Source organism: Papaver somniferum, chromosome 1 (assembly GCF_003573695.1).
Source record: "Papaver somniferum cultivar HN1 chromosome 1, ASM357369v1, whole genome shotgun sequence".
NCBI lineage: Eukaryota > Viridiplantae > Streptophyta > Magnoliopsida > Ranunculales > Papaveraceae > Papaver > Papaver somniferum.
Genome location: NC_039358.1, coordinates 215,486,922 through 215,514,690, shown reverse-complemented (window position 1 = coordinate 215,514,690; position 27,769 = coordinate 215,486,922). Strand labels below are relative to the sequence as shown.

The 27,769-nt window shown below is 37.7% G+C and overlaps 2 protein-coding genes across 2 annotated transcripts; one reads left to right on the top strand and one right to left on the bottom strand.

Annotated features, from left to right (window-relative positions):
- Positions 1-4,190: 4,190 nt before the first annotated feature.
- LOC113315773 (protein TRIGALACTOSYLDIACYLGLYCEROL 3, chloroplastic-like) lies at positions 4,191-8,385 on the top strand. Its single transcript, XM_026564033.1, has 10 exons — positions 4,191-4,580; positions 4,754-4,882; positions 5,393-5,488; positions 5,601-5,678; positions 5,792-5,853; positions 5,969-6,044; positions 6,143-6,250; positions 7,340-7,515; positions 7,606-7,690; positions 7,987-8,385. The coding sequence occupies exons 1-10, from the start codon at positions 4,365-4,367 to the stop codon at positions 8,026-8,028; spliced, it is 1,068 nt and encodes a 355-aa protein (XP_026419818.1). The 5' UTR covers positions 4,191-4,364; the 3' UTR covers positions 8,029-8,385.
- Positions 8,386-8,479: 94 nt separating this feature from the next.
- On the bottom strand, positions 8,480-11,145 carry LOC113315768 (receptor-like protein CLAVATA2). Its single transcript, XM_026564027.1, has one exon. The coding sequence runs from the start codon at positions 10,872-10,874 to the stop codon at positions 8,661-8,663; it is 2,214 nt and encodes a 737-aa protein (XP_026419812.1). The 5' UTR covers positions 10,875-11,145; the 3' UTR covers positions 8,480-8,660.
- Positions 11,146-27,769: the final 16,624 nt, after the last annotated feature.

Here is a 27,769-nt window from a genome sequence, read left to right as displayed (position 1 = left end):
CTTTAACACTAGTTAGCAAACCTTTGAAAGTTGCTTCTTTGTCCTCCATGGAACCTTCTAGCATCATTGAGATATAAAACTCCTTGTCGTTTTCTAGTCGGGCGACCATCTTCTTTCTTATGTATTGTCATTGGGTGAGATTCTCCTCGACCCCTCCACTTAGGTGTCCCTATTGTTGTGAGATAACGTGAAACCCACAATTTCCATATTTTGGGACGTCGTCGGTACTAATAACGAACTCTTGAATAATTGAAGGGAGTTGTACGTGATACTTTTGCAACACCGGTTGTACTACCTTCGTTGGACGACCTCTTTTCTTCGCAACATCTCTTTGGATTGCTTGACTCTCAAGAGGTAGAGTGTCATTTGGATTCAAGTTAGAGACCGTTGGTGTAGTTGAATCCTTCTTTGGACGACCCCTTTTCTTTCCAACAAATTCCACACTTGCTTGACTCTCAAGAAGTGGAGTGCTATTTGGATTCAAGTTTGAAAATGTTGGTGTAGTTGAATCCTTCTTTGGACGACCTATTTTATTTTTAGCGGGCTCCTCCTAGTATTGCGCCTCGGTATAAACATGTCCGGATGGATCACACTTTGTACTCAAATGCTCTTTGATTTGTTACCTCTCGGATTGATCGCACTTTGTACTCAAAAAATCTTTAATTTGATCCCTTTCGGATTGATCGCAATTTCTACTCAAATACTCTTTGATTTGTTCTCTTTCTTCCGCCCTCGTCTTTTTGGTAGATGATCTACCATTAGGATTTTGTTTCTCCGGTTCTTGAAGTTCTTCCAAAAAAGGGTAAACAATCGGCATCAACTTGTGCTTCATAGTTTGTTTGTCCAACCTATTCAACTTGGGGTACTTTTCAAGGATTATTCTCCCAAGTTCCATGTCGCCAAACTCTTCATCGGGATCTTCTCTTGGAGCCGGTTTGAAATATAATTGCTTCCAATAAGGATCAATATCATCAAGAGGAATGGGAGTTTTATACCTACCAAGCATATGACGACATGGAAGTCCGATAGCCTTCATTATCCTACACTTACAAGGAGTGATCGGGTCGTCATGCTTATTATACTTTTTTAAACAAAGCGAGATGTTTCATCATAAAACGTATTTCCCAATGCGAGACGTTTCTATGTATACCAACAAGCAACCAATCATTCTCCTTAAACTCCTCCAACTTACGGAAGCTACTTTCTTGGAATTGTTTTTTAATCTTGTCGATATCATTATTAGTGTACTCATGGATAGCATGTTGCACCGTCACAAGCCCATTTTGACTCGTGAAAAGTAGACCTTTTAGTCTCCCATGAGCTTGCTCTACCATACTTGTGGATTCAAGTTTGAAATTTTTATAGTCGTAAGTAAAAGCATACACAAACCTCTCTTTGTGTGGCCTCAACCATTGTTTCTTGCAATATTTCACTACTTTGGGGTAATCAGTCCCCCAATCATCCTCGAACTCCTTCAAGTTTATCTCATATCTTGCAACACTCATCGACGAAACCACCTTGTCCCACGCTTTCATGAATAACCCAAACTTAATCTCACCTTTTTTCTATTCTTCGTCTTCTTTCTCTTTGTCCTTCTATCGCTCCTCTTTAGTTAGTTTTCTAAGACGTTCATCTTCCTCTTTTTCACGCTTAGTTCCTTTCTTTGATTTCGGTTTTTGGATATGACTTATACAATTCTTTCTAAGATTGCATTGTATATTCCAAGTGCAAAGGAAATTTTGTGCATTCGGAAATACTATCCTCACGGAGTTCATTATTGCTTGCTCATTGTCGGTGACTATAACCCCGGGAGTCTCGTCTTCGTGGTAGAGAAGCTTCAAAGTTTCCAATGCCCAAATATAGCTATCATCCTTCTCACGATCCATAAAACACCATGCCACCGTGAACATTGCTTATCCGAGGTTTGTCCAACAATGTTCAACAAAGGCATGTTGTACCTATTCGTCTTATAAGTACAATACATGAACAAAACTTGGTGAAAGCAACGCGCCAATTGAATCATATCGGGATGCGCAAGAAAAATACGATCCACCTTCCCCTCCGATAACTCATGATGTCTCACCGTGTAGTTGTATTTGTGTATTAACCATTGTGATTCTTCCATCACCTTTCTCTCATCCCATTCAATTCTTTTAATGGTTTCCTTGGCCGCATAAATTGTAGATAATGAAGAGAGGTTATCCAGGTCGTCCCTCTTAAACTTACGAAGGATCTTGCTTGGTTTAATTCCCCAACTTGTTCTTACTTGTTCGAACTCGTGCGCTTGGCAACTTGGCAATGCCCAACAAGAGTTTCCGGATCTTTATGGTTATGCCAACCAACATCAACTCTACTCATTCTCCACATGTTGTCGGTGTCTTTGTTCCTCCCAAAAATAATCTTGAATGGGCATCCACACTTCTTTGACTTGGTCTTGTACACCCTAGTCGTCTTCTTATCATACACATAACCCTTTCTCTTGTGACTTTCTTCCGGCGACCCATAGCACTCGCATACCATTTCAAACCGCGTAGATTTTTGTTGGGTGTTTTTCACTAGAACGCACATCTTCTCTTTTCCTTTCTCAATAATCCAATTTACCACGTCGTCTTTTTCATTCCATTCCAAATCATTAGCATAATGTTCGGAAGTATCGGGACCCCTAATTTTCTGAGCTTGAGGCTGATCCGCCATCAGTACCAATGCAACAATCTACAAAACATCAAAAGTTAGTTGATATGTATTACCATCATCGGCAAGGTCGACATATAAAACACTGCCGGCTATGAAGAGCCGGCACGTAAGAAAAAACCAACATTGCCGACATGAGAAAAGCCAGCATGGTTGGAAAACTTGAAGATGTCGGCTTAAGCATTTTCAAGTTATTTTGTATTACCAAGGTCGTCAAGGTCGATATATAAAACATTGCCTACTAGAAATAGCCGGCACGTAAGAAAAATTTAACATTGCCGACCATACAACAGTCGGAAAGTTTTTAAAACTTGAAGATGCCGGCGTAAGCATTTTCAGTAACGACTCATGTGTCCCAAAAAAATGGAGGTCGGCATGGTTAAAATTTTCAACCTTGCCGACACGATTACTGCTCATGTAAAGTCGGCACGTCGTTCAATTAACAACCACGCCGGCGTGTTGGGCCAGCATGATCGACAATCGTCGACCCTGCCGACCCTGTGCAGCAAAAATGAAAAAACAAAACCAAAATCCATCATTTGCATGGAAAAATCACAACCTTCACCACGTAGGTTGTCTACCTAATTACTTGCAGCTTCATTCTCTTCTTCTTGGTCATTGGATTCTTCGTTTGGCTCAATACATTCATCACTTCCATACCCATCATGAGTTTGAGGAAAATAAAAGTGAGGGTCATGCATGTAATCCATTTGATCATGATCTCGTAGATCATCATACAAATACTCATCTGTAGGAGGAAAGTTAGAAAGCTCCCCCACTTCAAAATCAGGATTTGAATCACTCATATCACAAATTTTCTCAAAAACCCTAACTTTTTCCCCCAAAAACTTCCTCTACTACTTCATTTTACTTCCCTCTCTAAATGATTTCTAAAACCCAACTTATAACTAAATCAACTAACTAACTAACCAATTTAACTAACCTAATCATTTTAGTTAAATCAGAGTTAATCATTGTGGGGGGCATTTTAGCCATTTAGAAAATTCTAGGTTAAGGGGTGGCTTGGCTTTACTTCATAATGACCTGATTTTGTTTTATTGGGTATACCCCAATTAATTTGAGTATATCCCAATCAAGCCTATTTTTTAAAGAGCAAATCTCAATCTTATAATTATTCATTTTTGATTATCAACTCTCCGCGTAAAGATAAATTTACATTAAGTGATATTTAACATGATAGAAAACTAAACTAACAGGTGGTTAGGGAAACAAAATGACAACTCAACTCTTATGAACAAGGCCACCTCATGTAAAGAAAATTAGAAATGTCCCAAAGTGACTACGAGGGTATAATCATACTTGCTTCCGCTGTTGGAACTGAATGTCATGAATAATAGAGGTCGGCGAATCTATTAGGAATTTAGGATCCCTTCGGGTAACCGGGTCTATTTCTTTGTAAGGAAGGTGGGATTTTTGTACATTTGGGCTTGTAAAAGGTTATTCAGCATGGGCCCATATATCGTTGTTATTCGTTTCTCTTTTGATGCACTTGACCAATCTCTTGAAGAAACTGCAGAAACGAGAGAGAGAAAACAAGAAATCATACTTTTCTTCAATGGAAGAAGTTGAGATTTGATGATTTTATTTGTTTATCCTCTCTAAATCTGGGTTTGTTTCAATATCCCACCTTTTCGGGATCCCTTGGGGTAAAAATGGCAGCAAATATGGTTTCTATATCAAATTCAGTGTTTCCTACTTTGGCTGGGGTTCAGAATTCTTCTGGTTCTTGTAGAATTGTTGTTCCAAGTAGAAATAAATTGGGCTCTTCTTCTTCTTCGTCTTCTTTTTCTAGTGAGAAAAGGATTTTTTGTTGCTGTTCTGCACCACCTAGAAATGTTGGAGATGGGATTTCAGGGCTGAAGTTCAATGTAAGTTCACTAAAAGAAAACCCCAAATCACCTACTTCAATTTCAGTGCAATTGTGCAGTTTTAGTGTGATTACACATGTTTATGGATATTTTTCCATGATTCAGTGAACAATTATGTGTTTTGAAATGACGAATTGATGTTTTCTTTTGTTTTTTTGATTGCCTTTTCCTAGGATGCTGCCGCCCAAGAGAATTTGAGTGTGGGTAGAGAGGTGGAGGATGATTCTGATGTCCTCATTGAATGTAGAGATGTTTATAAGTCATTTGGTGAGAAGCATATCTTGAATGGTGTCAGCTTTAAGGTGAGTGCTTTCTCATTATTTGCCGAATTTGTGTTTGGAGGATTTATTTTACTCTACTTTTAGTACTCAACTAGACTATGTTAGCTTCATTAATGAAATGTCACAATTCCAATATTGAAATCTTGAACCATCCTTCTAGAACGTTATGGTAGTTCTTAGAAAAGTGAAATTTGGAGATCCAGAAAGAACTCGTATGATATACTGTCTTGTCAGACCTATAATGATGGCATCATTCACCTTGGTCACCTATTCCCTCATATGTTAGACTAACTCTTGAGTGATACCATTTTTTATGTGCTTACATGAAATACTGTGATTTACCGAATCTTGCAATTCATCACAAAGTATGAAAGTTGATGTGTTGTATTCCCTTACCCTTAATTGAATATTTAGGAAGATTTAGTTGTTGGCTCAAATTCTAGTGCTGAAGCTAGTTTTCAACCGAGGAAGCCTCGGATCCCTCCTCTTGTCTGATTAATTTGTATTGGATATCAAAATCACATTGTACAGATTAGACATGGGGAGGCTGTTGGAATTATTGGGCCGTCTGGTACTGGGAAGTCTACTGTACTGAAGATTATAGCAGGGCTTCTGGCTCCAGATAAGGTATGAAATCTGATTCCATTTTTCTCGTTGGGATCAGCCATTTGAAATGTCCTTGCGCTACTTTTAGTTTATTAACCATCTTGGTTTTCTGAATATATCTACTATTGGGCAGGGAGAGGTTTACATTCGTGGAAGAAAGAGACGTGGTTTGATAAGTGATGATGATATGTCAGGACTTCGCATTGGTTTGGTATGTTCTTTTCCTGTAACTCTGATATTGCTATTGGTGCATGTTTCATCTTTTTAGTGAGCCCATATCAAGTCTTTTAGCGGGTGTTTCTTTTCTCTTCTTATAATTTGCAGGTATTTCAAAGTGCCGCACTGTTTGACTCCTTGACAGTTCGTGAAAATGTTGGTTTCCTTCTGTAAGAGAATATCTTAATATTTCTCTATTAGTTTGACTGATGTCCTTTTTTTAGTTAACTACTCTACATAAAACAGTAATGCTCAACTTTCAATGTCTTCTGTTGTGCTTCTAAGGTATGAAAATTCTGATATGTCCGAGGATCAAATATCAGAACTTGTAACAGAAAATTTAGCTGCTGTTGGTTTGAAGGTATGGGTATCTAGTTGAATTTTATCTTATTATCCAAAAAATTATCCCTAGTTTCGTGGTTTCAGAAAATGCTGAATTCTTGACCTGTTGATATGCAGGGAGTTGAGGAACGGATGCCTTCTGAGTTATCTGGTGGAATGAAAAAACGGGTAGCATTAGCTCGGTCTATAATCTTCGATAACACATCGGAGTCTGTAGAACCAGAGGTATACCCAATACGTAGCTATTAAGTTATTTTCTTCATTACAAAAATATGATGGTATGGGATGTCAGGTCTATAGAACCAAGCATAATACTGGGTCATGCTGATACAAAGTTGCTTTTACATGTAAATTTATGTAGTGTTAGTGTCTTCCTTTAGTGGTAGTTCATGTGTTTTCATTTATGGATGGCTGTTAGGTGGTGGAAACAAAAATTAGGATACAAGAATGAGATGGTTACAATCTGCCTTCTGAGACTCAAAACAATAGGTCTGCCCATGATAATGGAGTTGTAAACAACTCCTGTTTTTCATGTGATTCTTGAATTTCGTTGGATTGAATGCCCAATGAAGTGTTAAGTTTTTGCTGGCCTTATCACTTTATCTTCATTCCTTTTTTGTCTTGAAATGCCGTTAGAGTTCTATTTCTCTCGAGTCGGCTGTTCCAGGAACATGCTGCTGGTAGGAGTTTCCGTATGAATATCTGACAGAGATGATGTTGATTGTTGGTTCAATCGTGAAGAAGGTCTTGAAAAGAGTTTGAGAAGACAACGTTGATGTTGGTGTCATTAGAAGTACAGCTATTCCTTTGGAAACCTTTCTTAGTGCACTAGTAGTGTGAAACGTGTCCATTAGGACTTCTTTTCTTGCGTTAGCATGTACTATACAGTGTTAGGAGTCTCAGCAGCAGCGACACGAAAAAAATACCAATTGGGAACCATTAACCAATCAGATTAGACCCGATTTCCGGAGAGATGCATCCATAATTGTGTAGAAACATAGTGTGAATGAAAATCTGACACATATAGGTGCACTTTTCAAGTCTCGGGAGCATAACTTTGTCCAGGATGTTCTTTCCAAGTCTAGTGTTACATGAACAACATTACAAGGAAACCTCAGTTTTTGTAAGAAAATTAACGAAGAGAAATATTTTTGATGGAATTGGGGATTATTTATCATGAGGTTATATAAGCAATATGTGCCATGTTCATTTTAATTTTTTCTTTGTAAATTATTGTCTTGTAAAATTCCGATAGGCTTCTCCTCAATGTTATATAATCCATTTTAATGACTAGAAGCAATTCCTCGTGATCAGGTTCTTCTGTACGATGAACCTACCGCGGGGCTGGATCCAATAGCATCAACTGTTGTTGAAGATCTTATACGATCTGTTCACTTCAAAGGTGATGATGCGGTTGAAAAACCTGGGAATATTGCATCTTATATTGTTGTTACTCATCAGCATAGCACCATAAGAAGAGCTGTTGACAGGTATACAAACATAGCTTCCCTAACTTTTGCTCTCTTACATTCAATTTCCTTCTTTCTTTTTTTGATGCCAACTGTGGGATTGCAATATAGGTTGATATTTCTCCACAAGGGAAAAATTGTCTGGGAAGGTATGACCCATGAATTCACTACCTCGAAGGATCCCATTGTTAGCCAGGTAAGACCCTTGTTACTGATTCTGTTCTTTCTCATTTATCATTACCATGGTGGAGCAACTGTAGTGTAACTGCCATTTTTGTTGGATATTTGTTTTCGTCTTTTTTCATTAATCATGTTTAGAACTACAGATAAGAAAATGCGTTAGAAAGAAATCATCTCTTGAACTTTATCACGAATAATATTAAATGAGCCTCTTAAAGTCTAGTCGTCATTTGTGCCATTTGAAGCGTTAAAACCAGCAATTGTTAGTTGAAATAAACTGTACTAATTCTTTGTTATTTTTTACTTCTGCAGTTCGCTTCGGGAAGCTTAGATGGGCCAATTCAATACCAATGATTACCATGGCCGTGGGCAGACAAAGCGCCGTTTTTTGCCGCACTTTGCAAGAGGTCACCAAAGTCCATATAAGTAGAGATTTTTAGAACATATGCAGAAATGCAAACTTAATCATGAAAAACAATTTTTATAGGGTCACATTTTAGAATATTGTTCAGTAGCCCATTTAACAAAAGCCTATGTAAATGTAATTTAATTGTGAAGAAATTTAGAACAATATTTTTAATTTTTATTAGAAAAATAATTTAAACAATTGTATACTCTTTTTATTAGATTTTTAAATTTTAAAGAGAGAAGAAAATATGTAATGGGATGTAATTATGCTGAAAATGTGATGCTAGTTCTGTGGTTGCATAATTGATCATAGAAGTTACAATCTCTCATGCTCAGTCCTCTCCACCTGTCTTCTGCAATCTCAAATCTACATGATATGCAAGTGGGAGAATCAACATCACAAAGAACTTAAATATTGAACTATTGATGATGATGGCCTGTGGTAATTATATCAATCTAGCTCTAGTATTTATTTTACAGTGAAAAATCTCATCTACAGATTACAATAAGTTAAAACATTACAACATCAATAATTATATCTCAGCCTACGCCGGCCAGAGATTAGTCGGTTATTTCAGTCAATAAACCGACTTCATCGGCCGTAAAATGTAATGCCTTGCAGGAGGAAAACAAAAGAGTGCAACAACACCAACATAGAAACTAACTACAGCACTTATCCAGAAGGCCCAAACTGAAATCATTCCATCTCCATCCCCTGCAAATATATCTTCCCCTGGAGGCAATGGCGACTTCATTTTATGACAACCTTCCCCAGAAACCACTTCCACGCATAAATCTGGATTCCCTGCAAAAGCTTCAGGAAACCTCCAAAATTTGTGTTCTCCAGGCACGAAGCCAGACAAACAATTGTAAGAAAGATTTAAGAATGTCAGTTCTTGAAGGCCTGAAATGTTGGTTGGAATTTGACCTGATAGTGAATTATGTGACAAATCCAATGACGTTAAACTCCACATCTTAACTAAACTGATAGGAATCTGACCCGCAAGAAAATTGTACGAAAGATTTAAGACTTCTACTCCTTGTAATCCAAAGAGCCCTTCTGGAATCTCCCCCTTTAAAGAGTTCACTGATAAATCGATTCCAACAGGAGATAACAGAGTGTAACCAAAACTCATTTCATTCTTTCCTAGCAGACCAAGGGTCACCCTTATTGCAGAATCTCTTGTGGCTGATGATTGTCTTAAGTTGTTGCTGCTGAGTCCCCTGTGATTCAAACTTGAGCTGATATTAAAATCTCCATCTGGTATGAGTCCGGAGAAATTGTTGCGCGAAAGATCAATTGAATGTATTTGCTCAAATGAAAACAACCAGTTTGGTAAAGCTCCGTGGAAGTTGTTACCAGACAATGACAGAGACTTGAGGTTAACCCATTTGACGATTGCTTCATTAATCTCTCCTCCTAGATTATTCGAGCTAAGATCAACGATTTCAAGCGACTTACAACCAGCTAAAGTAAGAGGAATTTCACCAGAGAATCTGTTGTCACTGATATCAAAAATCTTCAAGCTGTCTAATGCATCCAGCTCAGGTTGAATTACCCCGGAGAGATTGTTATTATTAAGCTTCAACTGCAATAACTGAAAACACCCAACAATGTTCAATGGAATAGAACCAGACAACCAATTGTTCGAAAGATCAATTGCTTGAAGATAAGTTAAGTTTCCAATTCTTGCAGGAATTTCTCCACTAAGACGGTTATGAGAAAGAATCAGCCCTTGCAAGTTCTTCAACTCTGTAATCCCCAAAGGAATTTCCCCTGAGAACTGATTGTGCGAAAGATCAAGCAGAACAAGCCCCGACTTATCTGATGTTTCAGAAATTACACTTGGTATAGGACCTGATATCTCATTGTAACTCAAATCCAAAACTAGTAGCTGATCAGAGAAAATAAACCTCGGAGAAACTCGATATTTCAACTCATTGAAAGACAGATTAAGCTGAACTAACACACTCAGTGAAGAAATGCAAGTAGGTATTCCTCCCATAATAGAATTATTCGAAAGATCAAGAACATTAAGAGATTCCACAGAAGCCGAAAAGCAAGGTAGAGTTCCAGACAAACTATTCGAAGCTAAATTAAGAACCACCAAAGGTTGATAAAACTCATTCAGCATCCCAGACAATTCATTACCCGAAAGATCAAGATACTTCAATGATTTCAAGTAAAATAAACTCTCAGGAATCACTCCTCGAAACGAATTAGCCGACAAATCAATCTTCTCAAGACTACTAACACTAAAATTATCAGGAATCAAACCACCTAGACCCAAATTCCCTTTCAAAATGAGCTCTTTCAAGTATGGAAGACTCACTAACTCAACTAAAGGAACATTTCCTTGAAACCCATTGTAACCAAGATCTAAAATTTTCAAGAATTTCAAGTTTCTGAAACAAATTGGGATAAACCCAGAGAAATTATTCTGAGAAAGAACTAGGGTTTCAAGCATTAAAAGGTTACACAAACTAGGGTTTATCTGTCCTGATAAATTCAAGTTAGTTAACTTAATAGAAATAACTCTACCAGTTTGGTTGTTACATATTATTCCAGTCCAGTTATTGAACCCTGAAACCCAGTTTGATAAACTCTGTTTTGAATCAGTTAATGAAGATTTGAAACTCAAAAGTGGATCTCTGTCTTTTTCATTAAAATCTTCAGTTTCTTCAGTAAGAACAAAACAGAGTGATGATGATGATAACAGGATCATAAGTAATAGTAGATTTACTGAAATTAAAACTGGGTTTTTAAGTACTAAATTTCCTCTGTCTTCCATTAATGAAGTCAGAAACAAAATAAGAATAATAATTTAATTTAATATCCAGAAAATTACAGTAGAACAACTTAAAAGGAAGAAATGAGTTTAGGAACCTGGGAAAGATAGTGCTGAGGCCATTGAAGAAGGAGCTTGGAGCTTGGAACTTTGAAGAAGAGTATTTTGATGTTTAGAAAGAACAACAGACATTCTCTTTGGAAATCGACATTGAAGAAGTAAAAATGAAAAGAGAAAAGAAAAAAGGAAAAGAAAAGAACATTTTTTTATTTCTAACATTCTTTTGTATATTTTAGAATTCAAACAGTGGCTGTGGATAAGAAATTACAAAAAGGTCAAAAAAGAAATAGAAGGAGATAAGGGTGGTAAAAGATTAAGGGTTAGGATAATCTTAGTTTCACACAATTTTAAAGCAAGCACAGTGGTGGCCACATTGTAGAGAATTCTCTAGAACATAGAAAAGTGCAACCATTGTCGTGCTCAAATTCTCTACAATATGGTAGGTAGCCAAGGCTTGGCGCACGGATACGATCACTGTAAAGAGAATATGGCTTTTAACCCAAATCACTCACTAAAATATAATTTTGATTTTTCACATCACAAATCAATATACAACGCCCAAATACAGTGGTAGACAAAAACTTATTTGAAGCAATCACTCCAAGGTTAATTTTTCGACAATGTACAGATGCTCATAGCCACAGTAACCCCAGCAGAAATCAAGCAAGTCATTTTTTTCCATCTGTTTTCATCGTGTCCCAGATCCAGATAGTTACACTAGTAAAATTTTCAAAGTTTTTTGAGAAACAACTCATTTACAGCTGATAGATATGGTTTATAGTTCTTTTAACTCCCTCAACAGCCATCCCCGTGGACCACACTCCCAAAGGCCATCATCCTTCTAAGCCATCTCAATACAGACCTACAGGGATTTGTGTCACCTATAAAATCATCTAAGAAATTCCAGTCAACCACATACAACCACTACTTGATAAGCCCATGTCAAAACTCTTTGTACCTCAAAGAACCATACATGATAACATAGTAATGGCTGGCGAAGGAGAACTAAGTTAATATGAATTGATCATAGCAATTGAACAACTCTCTAACTAGTTCATTTGAGTCAATTGAACTAGTTATGGTGAAGGAGAACTAAGTTAATATGAATTGATCATATGGTTAACCTTTTGGGTTACTATGTTGAACCAACGTACACGCACATGTTTGGGAACGGTTTTCACAAACCTAGTAAACGTCTACCTAAGTGTGTGTGACAAGCTAAGTTTTCGATCTAATGGTTGAGAAATATTAGCTTGAATCTAAATCAGGTTTTCATCTAACGGTGAATATGGATTGCTTTGTAACTAAGGCAAAACCCTGATTTGAAGGCTATATAAAGGAGACATCTAGCATTGTGCAAAACTAATCCCCACACGTTTGTGTGATACTAGTGCGCTCGCTAGAGTTGATTCTCCTTTAACCTTTGGTTTTCTTCTCTAAAACCAGGTTAACGACTTAAACACTTCATTGGGATTGTGAAGCCAAACCGATACTACTTTTATCGTAGTTGTGTGATCTGATCTTGCATCTTCTATCGTACGAGTACAATCTATTGATTGGCTTGAGATCGTGAGAGTTCTCCGATAGGTGTAGTTGCAGGAAATCCTACAACACACCCCTTGTACTATCATGAGTATGATTTCTAGATCTAAACTTATTTGATATGAAAATAAAGATAAAAGTGCTAAAATTATAAAGAGAGACGCAATATTTACGTGGTTCGATCAAGGTGATCTACATCCACGGGGTTAGATTTCACTATGATTGTTTGTAATTACATATGAACTACAATTGAGACTCCATTAATGAGTATTTGGAGCTCTTGGTTGAATAAGGAAGAAGAAGGAGATAATAATAATACAAATTCTGTTTTCTCTCTCTCTAATTGTGTCTCCCTCTCTCATCCTAAAATGTGTATCCTTTTCTGATTATTCTTCTTTCTCTGTCTTGCCTTTCTCTTTATATAGGATGCTACCTAGTGGATGACAGCTCATATTTCCTTTTATTTCATATTTCCTTTTATTTCCTATTTCCTTTTATTTCCTATCCTCCGTGCGACATTATCGCACAGCCTTTTATGAATCTCGCACACTTACAAATACTTGTGCGATATTTGGATCCTACATCTTGCCTTTTTTTTCTTGAATATTGCTTGAAGAGCGATCTTCAGGAAAAAAATCCGTTGTTGTAGTTATTGGAGCGAGATACGTGTTGTTGGAGTAGTCTTTGATTTTTGTTGATGAAGGAAAGAGTGAAAGAATACTGGACTTGAAAAGTACGTACTTGCCTTTATTCTTTTGTGAAGTTCCGGAGCGTTGCGAAGTAAATAAGAAGTATCAACCCTTGAAGTATGCGAAGTATGAAGTATCCTTGAAGAAGTATAAGAAGTACTCAATCCTCGAAATATAAGAAGTATTTGTCCTTGAATGAGAATAATAAGTATTTCCTCTATTCGTGCGAAATTATTATTCCATTTTTGGTGAGGATTCTTGTTGTTCATTAGTGAACGTCCACTTTGGAAATGATTCTTTCCGAGGAGATAAAGAACATAGAATGTTTTCTTGGTAATCCATAGTTGCCTATGTTCTTTATCTATGAGGGTAGAATCTTTGAGAAAATGTTGAATGTGCGAATTGTTTCTTCATTCTCATCTTTCCTCTGTCTCATGTTTTGTGCTCATGCGATAGTATAATCTCTTCAAGTTGCTTATAATTGTGCAAAATAATTGAGCGAAATAATCATATCGTTCGGAATAATCACATTCTGCGAAATAATCACATTCTGCAAAATTCGGACACACTCTGCGAAATTCTGAATAATCCTGCGAAATTATGAATAATCCTGCGAAATTCTGAATACTCCTGCGAAATTCTGAATAATTCTGCGATATTATTCCGTAAAGTTTTGTAAAATACTTATGCGAATCTAATGCTTATGTTATGAAATGTGTATGCGATGCTTATGCCATGAAATGCTTATGCGATGCTTTGATGATGCGAGTGTGATTCTTGTATGATGAGAATGCTTATCTATTGCAATGTATAGTCAATGTTTATGTTACTTAGCTCATTTTTCCGTCTAAAATTGATGTAGCTTTAAATTGCTTCCATTCTTCATTTCTCTGCCTTTTTCTTTAGTGTATGCATTCATCTTCGTGTAGTTATTGTTCTTCACAAGTTCTTACTTGTGTTTCATCTTTCCTCTTTCCTGCACTATTAGTATCTCATAACAGTATGATCATAATATCAAATCTGCAGCATTTTCACTGCCTCAGTTTCATTTCCATGTACATATTCGCAAGCTTATTTTCTTACTCATTTTCTTATGTGGTCTTATTTTTCCTTCCTAGTTAAAGGTCTTATTTTGCCACCTCTTTTCATTGCGACAAAATCGCAGGACGTCTTTGCACTTTCATGCAAAAACCCATTGATCTTGCCTTAACTTTTTCTTTTGTATTATTGCCTCTTCTGGATCGTTGCGGGAATATGACAGGCCTAAATATTCTTGCGAAAATAAAGCCCCAGGACATTGTCGTCTTGCGACGAAATCGCAGGACGTCTTTACACTTTCATGTAATAACGCATTGATCTCGTCTTATCTTTTTCTCTAGTATTATTGCCTCTTCAGGATTGTTTCACAAATATGACAAGCCTTAATACCCTTGCGAGTAAAAAGCCTCATGACATTTGCGTCTTAAGACACTTATCAGCTCCCTAGTGGAGGGTGCCGCCCTTATCTCCCCCCTGGTTGCCCCTTCAAGGAGGCGTACTTCTACCATGCAAGGTTAGCTCCTCCCATCCAGTCTTAACAACAACCAGTTGTTTTCGCAGCCTCTTATCCCTTTTTCCTATAGGGCTTATGGTTACGAGACTGCACTCTAAGTGGGGTTTTCTTCGGGCCGAGTGCAGTATAAGCCAAGACTTTTCAAGAATGGGAAGGTACGCTCCAGACGCCCCTGGCACTCTTGACTCAACCGTGTACCTCGGTGCCTTGATCAAATTCTGCACTCCTTGGGAGAGTCCTTATTACCTTAGTCGCCCAACCTAAGTCATAAGCTTAAGATGAGAATCCAAGGTGCCTCTCCTGGATGGGCTTTATTGACCCCAAATATCCATGACTCTGGTTCCGGGGGCGGTGTAATCTTTCCCTGAGCCATGCAACAGGTACCCCCTTATATGACGTACTTTACGTCTTACATTTTCCTCTTGCGAAATTGTATTCGCGAAGTAGGGTGTACGCCATAAAGGTTCTCCCCTTTCTCTTTTTGTTTCTGCGAAATTTTCGCGTCTCTATAACTGTTGCAAAATTATCGCATATTTTCATTCTATCTGGATATATATTATCTCTTGCGACATTGTCGCATCGCTTGATTCTTTCATTTCTGTCATTGCGACATTAATATTTGTCGAAGAAAAAATTATTTGGTCGCAGGGAGAATCGAACCTATGTCCTCTAGTTTGCATACTCCTTTTCTGACCATCTACGCTACTTGTTGCTTGCGAAAGAAACACACAATGATGTAGCTCTATTCCATTTCTTCTCCTTTAGGATTTTTAAAAATGTGCGAAAAACTAAGCTTGACAAGGGATTCGAACCCGTGGTACTGAACTCCTTCTCTTCGGTACTGACCATCTGTACTAGCCGATGTTTGTGATTGAGAGGTATAACTCGCACAGTTTATTTGTTCTCGCTTTTTGCATAATTTTTGTCTTCGTCTTTTCTCTTCTTCTCTTGTTTCTTAGCATGTTGCGAAATTCACATAGGCTTTGAAAAGCTATTCTCTTTACTGAACTTCTCTTGATCTCTCTTCCTTTCCTTTGAGTCTCCGTACCTTACTTCGGAGATGATATGAAATAATATTCGCAAGACTTCTTCTTCCTTGAAATTGCACTTCGCAGATGTAACCTTACTTCTGCTATTCTATCTTCATCCTCATGTCGGTGGATTGGCGTGTTTTTAGTCTCGGTTCTCTGTGTATTATCCTTCCTTTGCCACTTTATTCCACGAAGGGATCATTCGGTTGTGGTTCGACCAGCAGTTCCAGTACCACTCGATACTCGATGAATTTTCTAAGTCAGGCTGATATGCCTGTGTCAGACTGGATTGCAGTAAGTTATAGATAACGATAATTTTAGTAATCTGCGAAGTGAGGGTGAGAAGACTTCCCTTTTGGTTTCGTTTTTTGTTGCTCTTGAAGTTAACTGAACTTCGTTTTATACTGGTTGTTCGCAGGAGGTGATACTTCGCGGAATTGGTAGTTGTTCCGAGTTGAATAAGTGACAAAGTAATACATTCTGGTTGGTTAGGCGAAGTTTCCTACTTAACTTCTTAGTCAAATTGGCGAGTTGAAAAGGATATTACACTGTCTTTGCGAGTTATTTGATGACGAAGTAACTTCTTCCAAGTACTTCGTGGTATCTTCTTCTTCGTTTCTCGTTCTTGGCGAAATGAGACGTTGACGAGATTCACCTGGTCACTGCATCTTTATCTCTGCTGAGAGTTACGAGTTGGTCTGCTTCATTGATAGGTCTTTCGTATGTTCTCCTTCTTTCCTTCTTGTTGGTTTTCTTGAAAACTTAATCAGGTGGCATCGTTTATTGTAACAAATATTGAAATCATAAATTGATAGGGTAACGATACTCCCTTCTAGACGTGTTTTACTCATTCATTCCATACCGAGTTAGAGTGAGCTGTCTCATCGGTCTTAGCTTGTCAGATTGCTGGATTTAAACTGGTTTAACATCATTGGAATGACTGTTGACGAAGTAAGTTTCACGAATTGATCTCTGCCTCTGCTGATGACAAAGTAAGACCAACTACTGTGTCTTTTCCTCTTCGTAAAGTTGATGATGAATTAAGTTTTTTTGATGAATATTTTTCCCTCATCTTCTGATGTCTTTGGGTATTCCACATAATGGATTTCACCTTGTATGTCTAGTCTTAACCGAAGTAGCTTTCATCTTCGCTTGTTGAGACGTAATCGAAGTAGACTCCATCTTCGTCAAACCTTCTCCTTGATGATCATCTAAGCTGGACTCAGAATGGATTCTCTTATCGTATTTGTTGCTTCCTCGTCTGTCTAATCTAGTATGCTTTGCTGAGTTTAACTGAGCTTCACTTCTTAATAAATTTTGACGAAGTATGCTTCACAGAACTTCTTCTTCCTTTGCTTTGAGTCTTTCCTTTGTTCGTGGTTCTTCGCTGGTTTTTTGCTCTCCTTCCCTTTCCCTAACATCTCATACGATGAGAACCAAACTATCCCTCTTACTTTTTCGTAGAACTTCTCTGTGGAATTTATTCTTCCTTTTCACGAGGTGCTCATGCTTGACGAAGTACTTCCCTTCTCTTCGCTCGTGGCTAATCTTCGCTGGTAGTTGGCAAAGTATTCTAACTCTTTTTGGTCGAAATCCTACTTCGTAGAAAAAGCAAAACCTTTTTCTTACTTCGTATGGCTTATTGCTGGGGGTGCCGTGACTTCGATGTTGCTACTACGAAATAATATTGTTGTACGCTAATAATATTTTGTGTAAAATCCACGAGATGTCCTCTCCATTCAGCTACTTCGCCTCTACTGTAAAGCTTTCTCGCGAAATTATTCATCTCTTCGTTCATCGTCAACAATTTTGTTGGGAATTGTAAAGATGTTCAATCATACATCGTTGCATACATCAGGTCATCAATTCAATAAGAAATCTGTAAAATTTTGTGCCAACCCTGGTCTTGTAGGGAATGAAAATTATCATTTAAAATCCGTTTAGCTTTGTTCATGGGAAAATCCCCAAATCAACTGAAATTTTTTGATACCCTAAATTTTCTGAAATTCATTTAGACGGGTTTGTAAAACAAGATTCGTTTGTTCCAAATCTGTAAACAAAACCAATTTTGAGTTAAAGATAACAAAAGAAAATCAAGCTTTTATGAAGAACAAAAGGCTTAAAACTCCCAGATCTGGATAGTTAAATAAGGAAGAGATTTATCCTTTTGAGACTAGATTGTTGGTGAAGACTTTGGATCCTACAATAGGCAAGATAAATAAGTCACAAACATCTTCGTCTCACTATTTGTGATTCCTCGACAAACCACTTGTGTAGTCAAGAAGGATTGTTGATAGGTGATTGATTAATCTAGACTGTTCTTCGGGAATATAAGACCGGATTATCAATTGGTTCCTGTTCATCTTAAGATGGAACAAAACTTAGGGTTTTTCTGTGGGAGACAGATTTATCCTTTGATAGACTTTTCTGTGTGAGACAGATTTATTTATTATCAAGTCTGCGATTTTGGGTTGCAACAACTCTTAGTTGTGGGTGAGATCAGCTAAGGGAATCAAGTGCGCAGTATCCTGCTGGGATCAGAGGCGTAGGAGTACAACTGTACCTTGAATTAGTGGGAGACTGATTGGGGTTCAACTATAGTCCAGTCTGAAGTTAGATTGTAGTAGGCTAGTGTTTGTAGCGGCTTAATACAATGTGTATTCAATTTGGACTAGGTCCCGGGGTTTTTCTGCATTTGCAGTTTCCTTGTTAACAAAACTTCTGGTGTCTGTGTTATTCCTTTTCCGCATTATATTTTATATAATTGAAATAATACAGGTTGTGCGTTAAGATCATCAATTGGAAATCCAACATTTGGTTGTTGATTGATATTGATTGATCCTTGGATATTGGTCTTTGGTACCGTCCAAGTTATTCCTTGTGTTTGATTAAAGACTCGTTATTGCTTTAGCTTGAGTAACTCAAAACAAGTGAGAGATATTGAATCCTTGAGATACTTTAATCTAGATTGAGTCTGACTGTCTAGTTGATTCTCTAGCAAAGTATTTCGGAGTTAGTCCATACAGATTGCTAAGCGAAATATTGGGTGGTGTTGTTAAACCCCCGCTTTTTCAGTAAAGCTTCAAGGCTTGCCAAATAAATGCGCATCGATATTCCTCTTCAATGTACTTTGCAAGCATGATACTTTATACATGGTTTCTATATGTATGTCCACCCCTTTACAAATTACTCTTAATCTCCAAAGACTGCAAAACCAAAAAGGATAATTGTATGCATATTGAAAAAGCGGAGGTCTAACAACCACACCAAATATTTCACTTAGAAATCTTTATGACCTAACTCCAATATACTTTCAAGAGAATCAAGTAGACAGTCAGACTCGATCTTAAAAAAAGTATATCAAGGAGTTATATCTCTATTTCTCAATTCAATCTGCAATCAAACAAATAGAAATTTGCGAGCCCGATTGAATATAAGAAATAACTTGGACGGTATCAAAAACCAATATCCAAGTGTCAATGAATTTAATCAACAACCAAAGGTTGGATTCACAGTTAATTGGACTTACGCACAACCAGTGATATTTCAATTATATAAACAAATATAATGCGGAAAATAAATAACACAGACACCAGAAGTTTTGTTAACGAGGAAACCGCAAATGCAAAAAAAACTTCGGGAGCTAGTCCAGATTTGAACACCACACTGTATTAAGACGCAACAGACAATATCCTACTCCAAGTTAACTTCGTACTGGAATGTAGTTGAGCCCTAACCAATCTCACACCGATCAAGGTACATTCGCGCTCCTTACGCCTCTAGAACCACGCCAGATTATGCGCACTTGATTCCCTTGGATGATCTCACACATAACTAAGAGTTGCTACGACCCAAAGTCGAAGACTTGATAAACCAATATGTCGCACACATAAAAGTTTTATTGAATAGATAAATCTGTCTCCCACAGATAAACCTTTGAGTTTTGTTCCGTCTTTTGACAATCAAGGTGAACATAAACCAATTGATATACCAGACTTATATTCCCAAAGAACAGCCTAGAAATATCAATCAACTCACAATAATCTTAATCGTATGGTAGCGAAACAAGATATTGTGGAATCATAAATGATAAGACGAAGATGTTTGTGACTACTTTTTATCTTGTATATTGGAGATTAAATCTCGAGCAAATCTTAGAGAAGATAGTACTCAATCACGATAGAAAACAGCAAGATCAGAACATGCAACTACAGAGAAAATAGTTGGGTTTGGCTTCACAATCCCAATGAAGTCTTCAAGTCGTTAACCTACAGGGTTTCGTGAAAAACCTAAGGTTAAAGGAGAATCGACTCTAGTCGCGACTAGTATCACACATGAGTTGTGGGGATTAGGTTTCCCAGTCGCTAGAATTCTCCTTTATATAGTCTTCAAATCATGGTTTGCAATCAATGTTACCTTGGTAACAAAGCATTCAATATTCACCGTTAGATGAAAACCTGATTAGACTCAAGCTAATATCTTTCAACCGTTAGATCGAACATAGCTTGTTACACACAAATGAAAAGTGACTTCATTTAGATAAGAGTAAATGTACCTACACGTGTACACATTTGTTAACTCAACAATAGTTAACCGAAGTTAGCCATACAAACACTTTCATATCAACCTTATTCATCTTAATCATAACTAGTTCAAATGACTCAAATGAAACTAGTTCTAGAGTTGTTCAATTGTTTATGTTCTAATAGAAGTATACAAGACACAATTGAAGAAAAATCGATTTTGATTCACACGAATCAAGTCATGAACATTATAGCCATGGTTTGCAAAAGATTGCATTTCTTATTATACAAATGTATTAGTTCATGAACAAATCGATTTTAGAACTTAACTTACTCAGGTATGCATACGGGTACACATACCTAAGTACCTGGACTAAGTTTGGGTTCGCCAGTATGCGAACGGGTACGCATACCTTCCAAACTCAGCAGAAATTCCCGGACCTAAACCTCACGCCAGTACGCGTACCGGTATGCGTACAAGGTTCCCGGACTTTCACTAAACCAACCAGTACGCATACGGGTATGCATACTATGGTTCCCGTACTTGGATTGCATATATGCAAGTACGCATACTATGCTCATATCCAATTGTTCTAAACTCCATTTCAATCATTGTAACATTCTCGGAAGACGACAATAGCGGTCTCGCACAAACTATTAGCTTCAAAGAAATTTTCAAGTAATCGAATGATCAAGACGAAATATTCCGAGTCTACATCAAATGACTGTCTCACACAAATCATGTAAGACGTTACAAGGTGATTTTGACATGATCATCTTTTGACTTTCGTCAAGAATATAAGATGAACTCGATTAAAGATAAAGCTTACCAACACATATTTCGAGAAATATGTAAGCGAGTTAAACTCATATCGAAATATCAAATGTGCATAATTGAAGTCTATATAGCTATACGACTTTTGTCTCAAATATGAGATAGAGTAGATAGAATTTCGAGTGATAGATGAGTTCAAGTATCCACATAACTTTTGTTGATGAAGTTCCACAAGCTCCCTTAGTATTTCTTCGTCTTCAATCGATGAACGCCGTGAAGTCTAATGCTCAACCACACTTTCTATCCTAATCCGAGACTTAACTATAAGTAGACCAGAAATCAAGACTTATATTTTTGGCAATTAAACTTGACAAACAAACTTGAGATAGCAACGCTTGCGAGTTCCACCGAGCAATGCTCTAACAATCTCCCCCTTGTCAGTTTTAGTGACAAAACTATCAATACATATGGGTTACAAAATAAATAAACTTTGTAGCTCTCAATCCAAATGTTTGATTTCCTTGGTTCTTCAACATTACTCGAAATCTTCGTAACTTCCAAGTGCTCCAGTGATTCTGAACGTGTTCAACTCAGCATCATCGTTGTTGAAGATCCGTAGATATAACAATGAGAAAACAATTGCTCTCAATCATTGTTATATAGTGTCATAGTATTATTACACAACATCAAAGTCCAATTGTATCACAACTTTGACAACAATACTATGGTGATATGCATCACTCCCCCTTAGTCAATATTTCATCTCACATGAAAACCACTCCCTCTTACATAATGATCTGTAAACCATACGTATTTGTAGTGTGAACTACATATTAATTTTCCCCTTTTTGTCAATATAAATTGGCAAAGGTACACAACTAGTGGGATCCTAATGAAATTTCCATAGAGATATGACCAAAAGAGAACATATCAACTTTGTTTCGATGATTTCACATAGCCAAAACTAGTGTATTCATCAAGGAGTTTATAGAGATACAAGAAAACTCCTACAATATTCCACAACCGCACTCCCCATAAAGAATTGGAAATTAAGCACAAGTTCAATTAAGAACTCTCCCACATAAAATGTCATTCCCGAAAGAACAACAAGAGCGAGCTTACTTTCTCAAGAAAAGAAGGATTTCTTTGGACATTAACAAATCACATGAAACATGAGATTGTATCCAAAATACTCAATTAAATTAACCACAAGAGAAACCATGATTAATTTAACCGGAAATGCTCAACATAAGAGAAGTTATGGAGCCGCACACTATTTACACAAAGATGTAGATCATGAAAAGACCAATACTGCGGCATATTCAAAGATTCATTCTATTTTTCATCAATATTTGCAAGAAACGTATAATAGACTTAATCTTTTTAAACAAAAGTTTAACCTATCTTCCATCAATATTTGCATAATGGCATAATAGGCTTAACTTAGTTCGGACGAAGAAGTTACGACCAACAAGTTTACCAAAAATCGACATCTACAGGCCAGTATGCATACCGGTTTGCAAATGAAGTTTCGTGACCTGGAGCAGTATGCAAATGGGTTTGCATACTAAAACCCCTGGGTTTTGATTTTAAATGATGGTATGCATACCTGGTATGTGTACCAAGAATTCCAAACATCCCGAACTACTATTTTCAAACCTAACTGAAAAACGGGGGTCTAACAACACCACCCAATATTTCACTTAGCAATCTGTATGGAAAAACTCGAATATACTTTCAATAGAATCATCAAGACTCAATCAATTAAAAGTATAACAACGAGTGAATATCTCTCTCTTGTTTTGATTTACTTAAGCTAATAGAAATCAACGAGTCTTAATCAAACACAAGGAATAACTTGGACGGTACCAAAGACCAATGTCCAAGAATCAATCAATATCAATCAACAACTAGAGGTCGAATTTCCAATTGATTGATTCAAACGCACAACCTGTATTATTTCAATTATGTAAACAAATATAATGCAGAAATAAAAATAACACAAACACCAGAATTTTTTTAACGAGGAAACCACAAATGCAGAAAAACCCCGGGACCTAGTCCAAATTGAATACACACTGTATTAAGCCGCTACAGACACTAGCCTACTCCAAGTTAACTTCGGACTGTACTATAGTTGAACCCTGATGAGTGCCAAATATGGTATATATTTATCCCTTTTTGTTGGCATTTAACTCATCTTTTGTGCATTAATTCTACATTTTATCCCATATTCTGTATTTTCATTGTTTTCAAGAATAAATATTTTTCTTACTTAATTTTGCATTTTTAGGTAATAAATAAAGTCGGATGACTTGCGGAGCAGAAAAGAGCAGAAAAGTAGTGAAAAGCCGGGAGGAATTACACAAGGAAGCCGCGAAGAATGTTGTGCACAAGACCTAAAGGCTAGAAATGGGCTCAAGAAGGAAGAATTGTTCTTAAAGAAGATATGGGCTTGGCATACTCAAGGCCCAAAACCCTTACCCAAACCCATTTTCTATATCCATACCCGCCTCCATTCTCAGCCGTTAGATCGGATCCATCTCATCATCCAATGGTCGCTTCTTCATCGTTCATCAAAATCTGAAGTCCCTGCAAAACACCAAAGTACCTAAATTCCAAGCCTTCAGATTAGATCACATTTAGATCCTACGGTCGCTTCTTTGCCTGCGCATCAAACCTCGATACTTCCGCTTAACACTACAACACCTAACTCCATCTGGTGTCGTTAATTTTGTTGTATCTCATAATCCAACGGTCGCTACATACCTCTCCATCGTAGCCGTTCGATTCAATCTATATGGGATCATCCAACGCTCTTTACTTGCTGTTCATCAAAGTTCTCTACACCCGCTCAACACCCTAGCAACCGAACCCTTATACCCCAAAACAAACAGCCCCTAACCCATTCTTCTCTCGAGCTCTTCTTCCCCTTCTTCCCAAAATTTGCAGAGCCTGCAAATTCCTTTCCCCGACCATGGCAGAGCTGCTCTCTCGAGCTTCACCACTTCCACCTTCACCCGACATCCCAGAAACCAAAACCCATCACTCTAAACTCTATCTCTCTCACCTCTATCTCATTCACCCTATGAGATAAATCTAAGAGAGCTAGGGTTTGAGTATCAGTCGACAGGAGCATCAGAGAGTATGGGAAAAGAAGGAGAGGACGAAAAGGAAGCATGGGTCGAGCACAGGGGAGACAAATTCAGAGAATCAGTGAGTTTAATTTCGAATTTAAAAATTAGGGTTTGCAAAATTGGGGATTTTCAATTTAGGGTTTTGTTGTAAACTATAAATAGGAACTGATGTAGGATGTTAAAACTGGTTCTTGGGTCATCCGAGTTACCCCCTAATTGGGTTAATTTCATGTTTAATTTCAATTTCCATTTCAAATCAATTTAGGGTTCTTCAATTTTAATTTTTAGGGTTTACTGTTACTGTTAATTTTGTGATGTTTGATACTTTAATCATGTTATGTTAATCACCATGTTTGTTATGTTCTAATCCACCACTAGGGTGAGAAGACCATTGAACCATGTTGGTTAGCCATTTGGGTTACATCCTGTTGAGCTCAAAACACTTAGGTTAGTGACATTCCAAGGGTTCACTGGCTTGTGATTAGTGGTGCTTTAAACAGACCATTAATGCTAGGGGTCAGTGATAGTCTGAGGGATTAACAAAGCCATATTAGTTAGAGGCCTAGAACCTAATTGACCTGTGATTGTTTATGCTTTAATCAGATAGGCAATGCTAGGGGTTAATCCAAGGACTTTAGGTAGTTAACTAGACACATGACAAGGTTAACCTAGGTGAACTAGCTAGGTGAAGGGAATTCTCATCCATCTCCATACACTTCATTCCCATCCACAATTTCTCTCCCATGTTCTGTTTTGGTTACGTTTTTCTTATCCTTTGCCACTGATTTTTCTTTACTTCACTGCCTCTGGCTCCATGCCATTGTTTTCACAGTTATTCCTTGGTTCACTATCTCACTGCCACTTAGTTACTTGTTTAGATAACTTTAGCTTAGGAAGATTTCAGCTTACTCACACCTTGTCTTTGTGGATCGATCCTGCTTGCCCTGTTCTATACACTAGACCATGTGCACTTGCAGGTATAATGTTTGTGACTCTTTTAGAGAGCCACCAAGTTTTTGGCGCCGCTGCCGGGGACTTGGTTGTGTTGTGTTGAATTTTTCTTGGCTGTTTTTGCATATTGTTTCATTCTAGCATACTCATCATGCATTGCATTCTTGCATTTTAGTGTAACTTGCTGTTTTAGTAGCTGCTGTGTAGTGCAGCTGAATTTCTTAACTTCTAGCAAGAAACTTACTTCTCTTTTTGAGCCAACAGGTGTTGCTGCTGATGCTGCTTCCTGTTGCTGCTTTTCTTCCTTGCTGTCTGCTGCTACTGCTGCCAAGGCAAGTGCTGGAGAAGCTGCTGCTGTGCCTGAGAGCCTCTTGCTGCTAAGGCTGCCCCTGAATTGCTGCTGAACTGCCCCTCCTGAGACTTGCTTGCCAAGAACTGCTGCCTGAAGCCTTCCTGCTAACTGCTGCTGCCTTCTGCTGTGGCTCTGCTGTGGCCCTGTGAACCTGCAAAGCCTGCTGTTGTGCTGTTGCTGCTGCTGCTGATCTGCCCCTGCTGCTAGGCCTGAAGTGGTGCTGCTGCCATTCATAAGCCAAGCCCAACTGGGTGCCTCAACACAGACAAAACTTAGGATATCCAAAGCCCAACTGGGCTTTGCCAACCAAACTGAGCAGCTGGGCTGTGCTTAAGCAAGTAAGCCTAAACCCATTAAGAGAACCCAACCTGTGGGCTTCCATTTTTAATTTGTGGGCTTGTAATAATTTTTTCCATTTTTCTGTTGGGTTTGTAATTAATTTCTTGTGGGCTTGTGTTGTTTAATTGCTTGTGGGCTTGTGGTGTTAGATTGATTTGGGCCTGTAGTTTTAAATTAGAAAAACTGAACTTTTGAAAGCCCAACTGGGCCTCAGACCAAACAAGCAACAGTTGGGCTATTTCAAAAGCTACATTGGGCTTCAGTTTGCATACACATTGTGGGCTTAGTTCACCTTCCCTTGGCAAAGCAATTTCTCCCACCATGTGGGCTTGCTCCCAACACTAAAACTAAAAATTCTTGCTCCCAATACTAAAACCAAAATTTTTGCTCCCAATTAAAAACCAAATTTTTCTACCTCTTTAAAACCAAATTTGCTCCCATCAAAACCAAAAGCTCCCAAATGGGCTTTGTCTTCAAAGTCTAAAACCAAAGTTTTCAAAACCCAGTGAACCAAAGTGTTTTCTTTTCCCATTAAGTCCAAATTTTCTAAAACCCATTAAAAACCAAATTTCTTTTTCAAACCCGACAAAACCAAATGTTACCCATAAAAACCAAATTTTTCCAAAAACCAAACCCATTAAAAACCAAATTTTGGGCTTTGTAACATAGTTACTTAGCTTTTGAGCCCAATCATGTCTAGATCTTGGTCTACAGTTGGGGAATACAACAAATCCCTTGAGAACTTGCGTATGGACATACTCCACGTTATGAACCTCCCATAGACCATGATGTCAATAGTTATAGGAATTATTATGGACATTTTCAAAGTCCCGAGCCTCAATACATGAACCCTAATGACTATTCACACATGCATCATTCGCCACAACGTGAAAATGAACATTTTGCTAATACCTCACTCACACAATCATCTCTTGTGGATCAATTAGAAGCTCGAATCGCAGCTTTAGAAATGCAATCACATGAGGAATCTGTCACATCTAATTTTCTTAGGCAACCTGAAATCTATGCATGTCCCGCATGTGGTAGTTTAGACCACCCTGTTGAGAATTGTCATATTTTGTATAATTTTAGGCAATCTAGAGAAAATCCAAGGTATGAAATGCCCATAAATTGTGAGAATGGTAGTCATTGGGACCATAATCAATCCTTTGAGGGTTGCGATCAATCTTTTATAAACCCTAATGACCATGCACACATGTACCAATCACCACAATTTGAACATGAAGAATTTTGCACTCCCATGAATTTAGACTCCACCACAGAAGCTTTCAGACTCAGTGAACAAAACTTCGATAGATCTACATCACGAATTCAGGCATATTTAGATCATATTTTGCTTCACCTACAAAAGGAGGAAATTCATGAGTGGAAATGTATGTTGTCCCTAATGAAGTGTCTAGTCCCATTCATGTAAATGATGTTGAATATGAACCTAATTAGAGGAACATGAATCGACTAATGACACCACCACTTTTAATGAGGACCATATGCATGCTACCATCATGATGATTATGATGATATGTTAGAAGAACATGAAAATATTGTGGAACCTGTTGGTTCAATAACATATGGCTTCTCGCCCTCGACCTTCATGAATGTTGTTTTTTCTAATACTCATTGTAATTCATATGATTTTTGATATTGACATGGGATTCGTACAATTATTCTGTGAAGATGAGCATGACATAGGAATAGTTGAATCTTCTGTAGACACTAATGTTATTATGCATGAAAATATAAGTGATGTGTCTGATTCTCTACCTAGGTCACATTGTGATATTTCTCCTGATTTGCCGATGCATGAGAATGAATCTGTTGATGATGTTGATGACTCTGATTGTGATCTTGCCAATTTGTTTGATGATTGTGAGCATGTTGTGACACGTGTAGAAGACTTAGGAGATGTTGATGTGATTAGTAATGATG

Bases quoted from the DNA above. Each gene is read 5' to 3' on its own strand.
- LOC113315773 (XM_026564033.1), top strand. From the start codon at position 4,365: ATGGCAGCAAATATGGTTTCTATATCAAATTCAGTGTTTCCTACTTTG. The intron at 4,883-5,392 runs GTGAGTGCTTTC...CACATTGTACAG, and splicing joins TGAATGGTGTCAGCTTTAAG to ATTAGACATGGGGAGGCTGT. The intron at 5,679-5,791 runs GTATGTTCTTTT...TATAATTTGCAG, and splicing joins CAGGACTTCGCATTGGTTTG to GTATTTCAAAGTGCCGCACT.
- LOC113315768 (XM_026564027.1), bottom strand. From the start codon at position 10,874: ATGGAAGACAGAGGAAATTTAGTACTTAAAAACCCAGTTTTAATTTCA.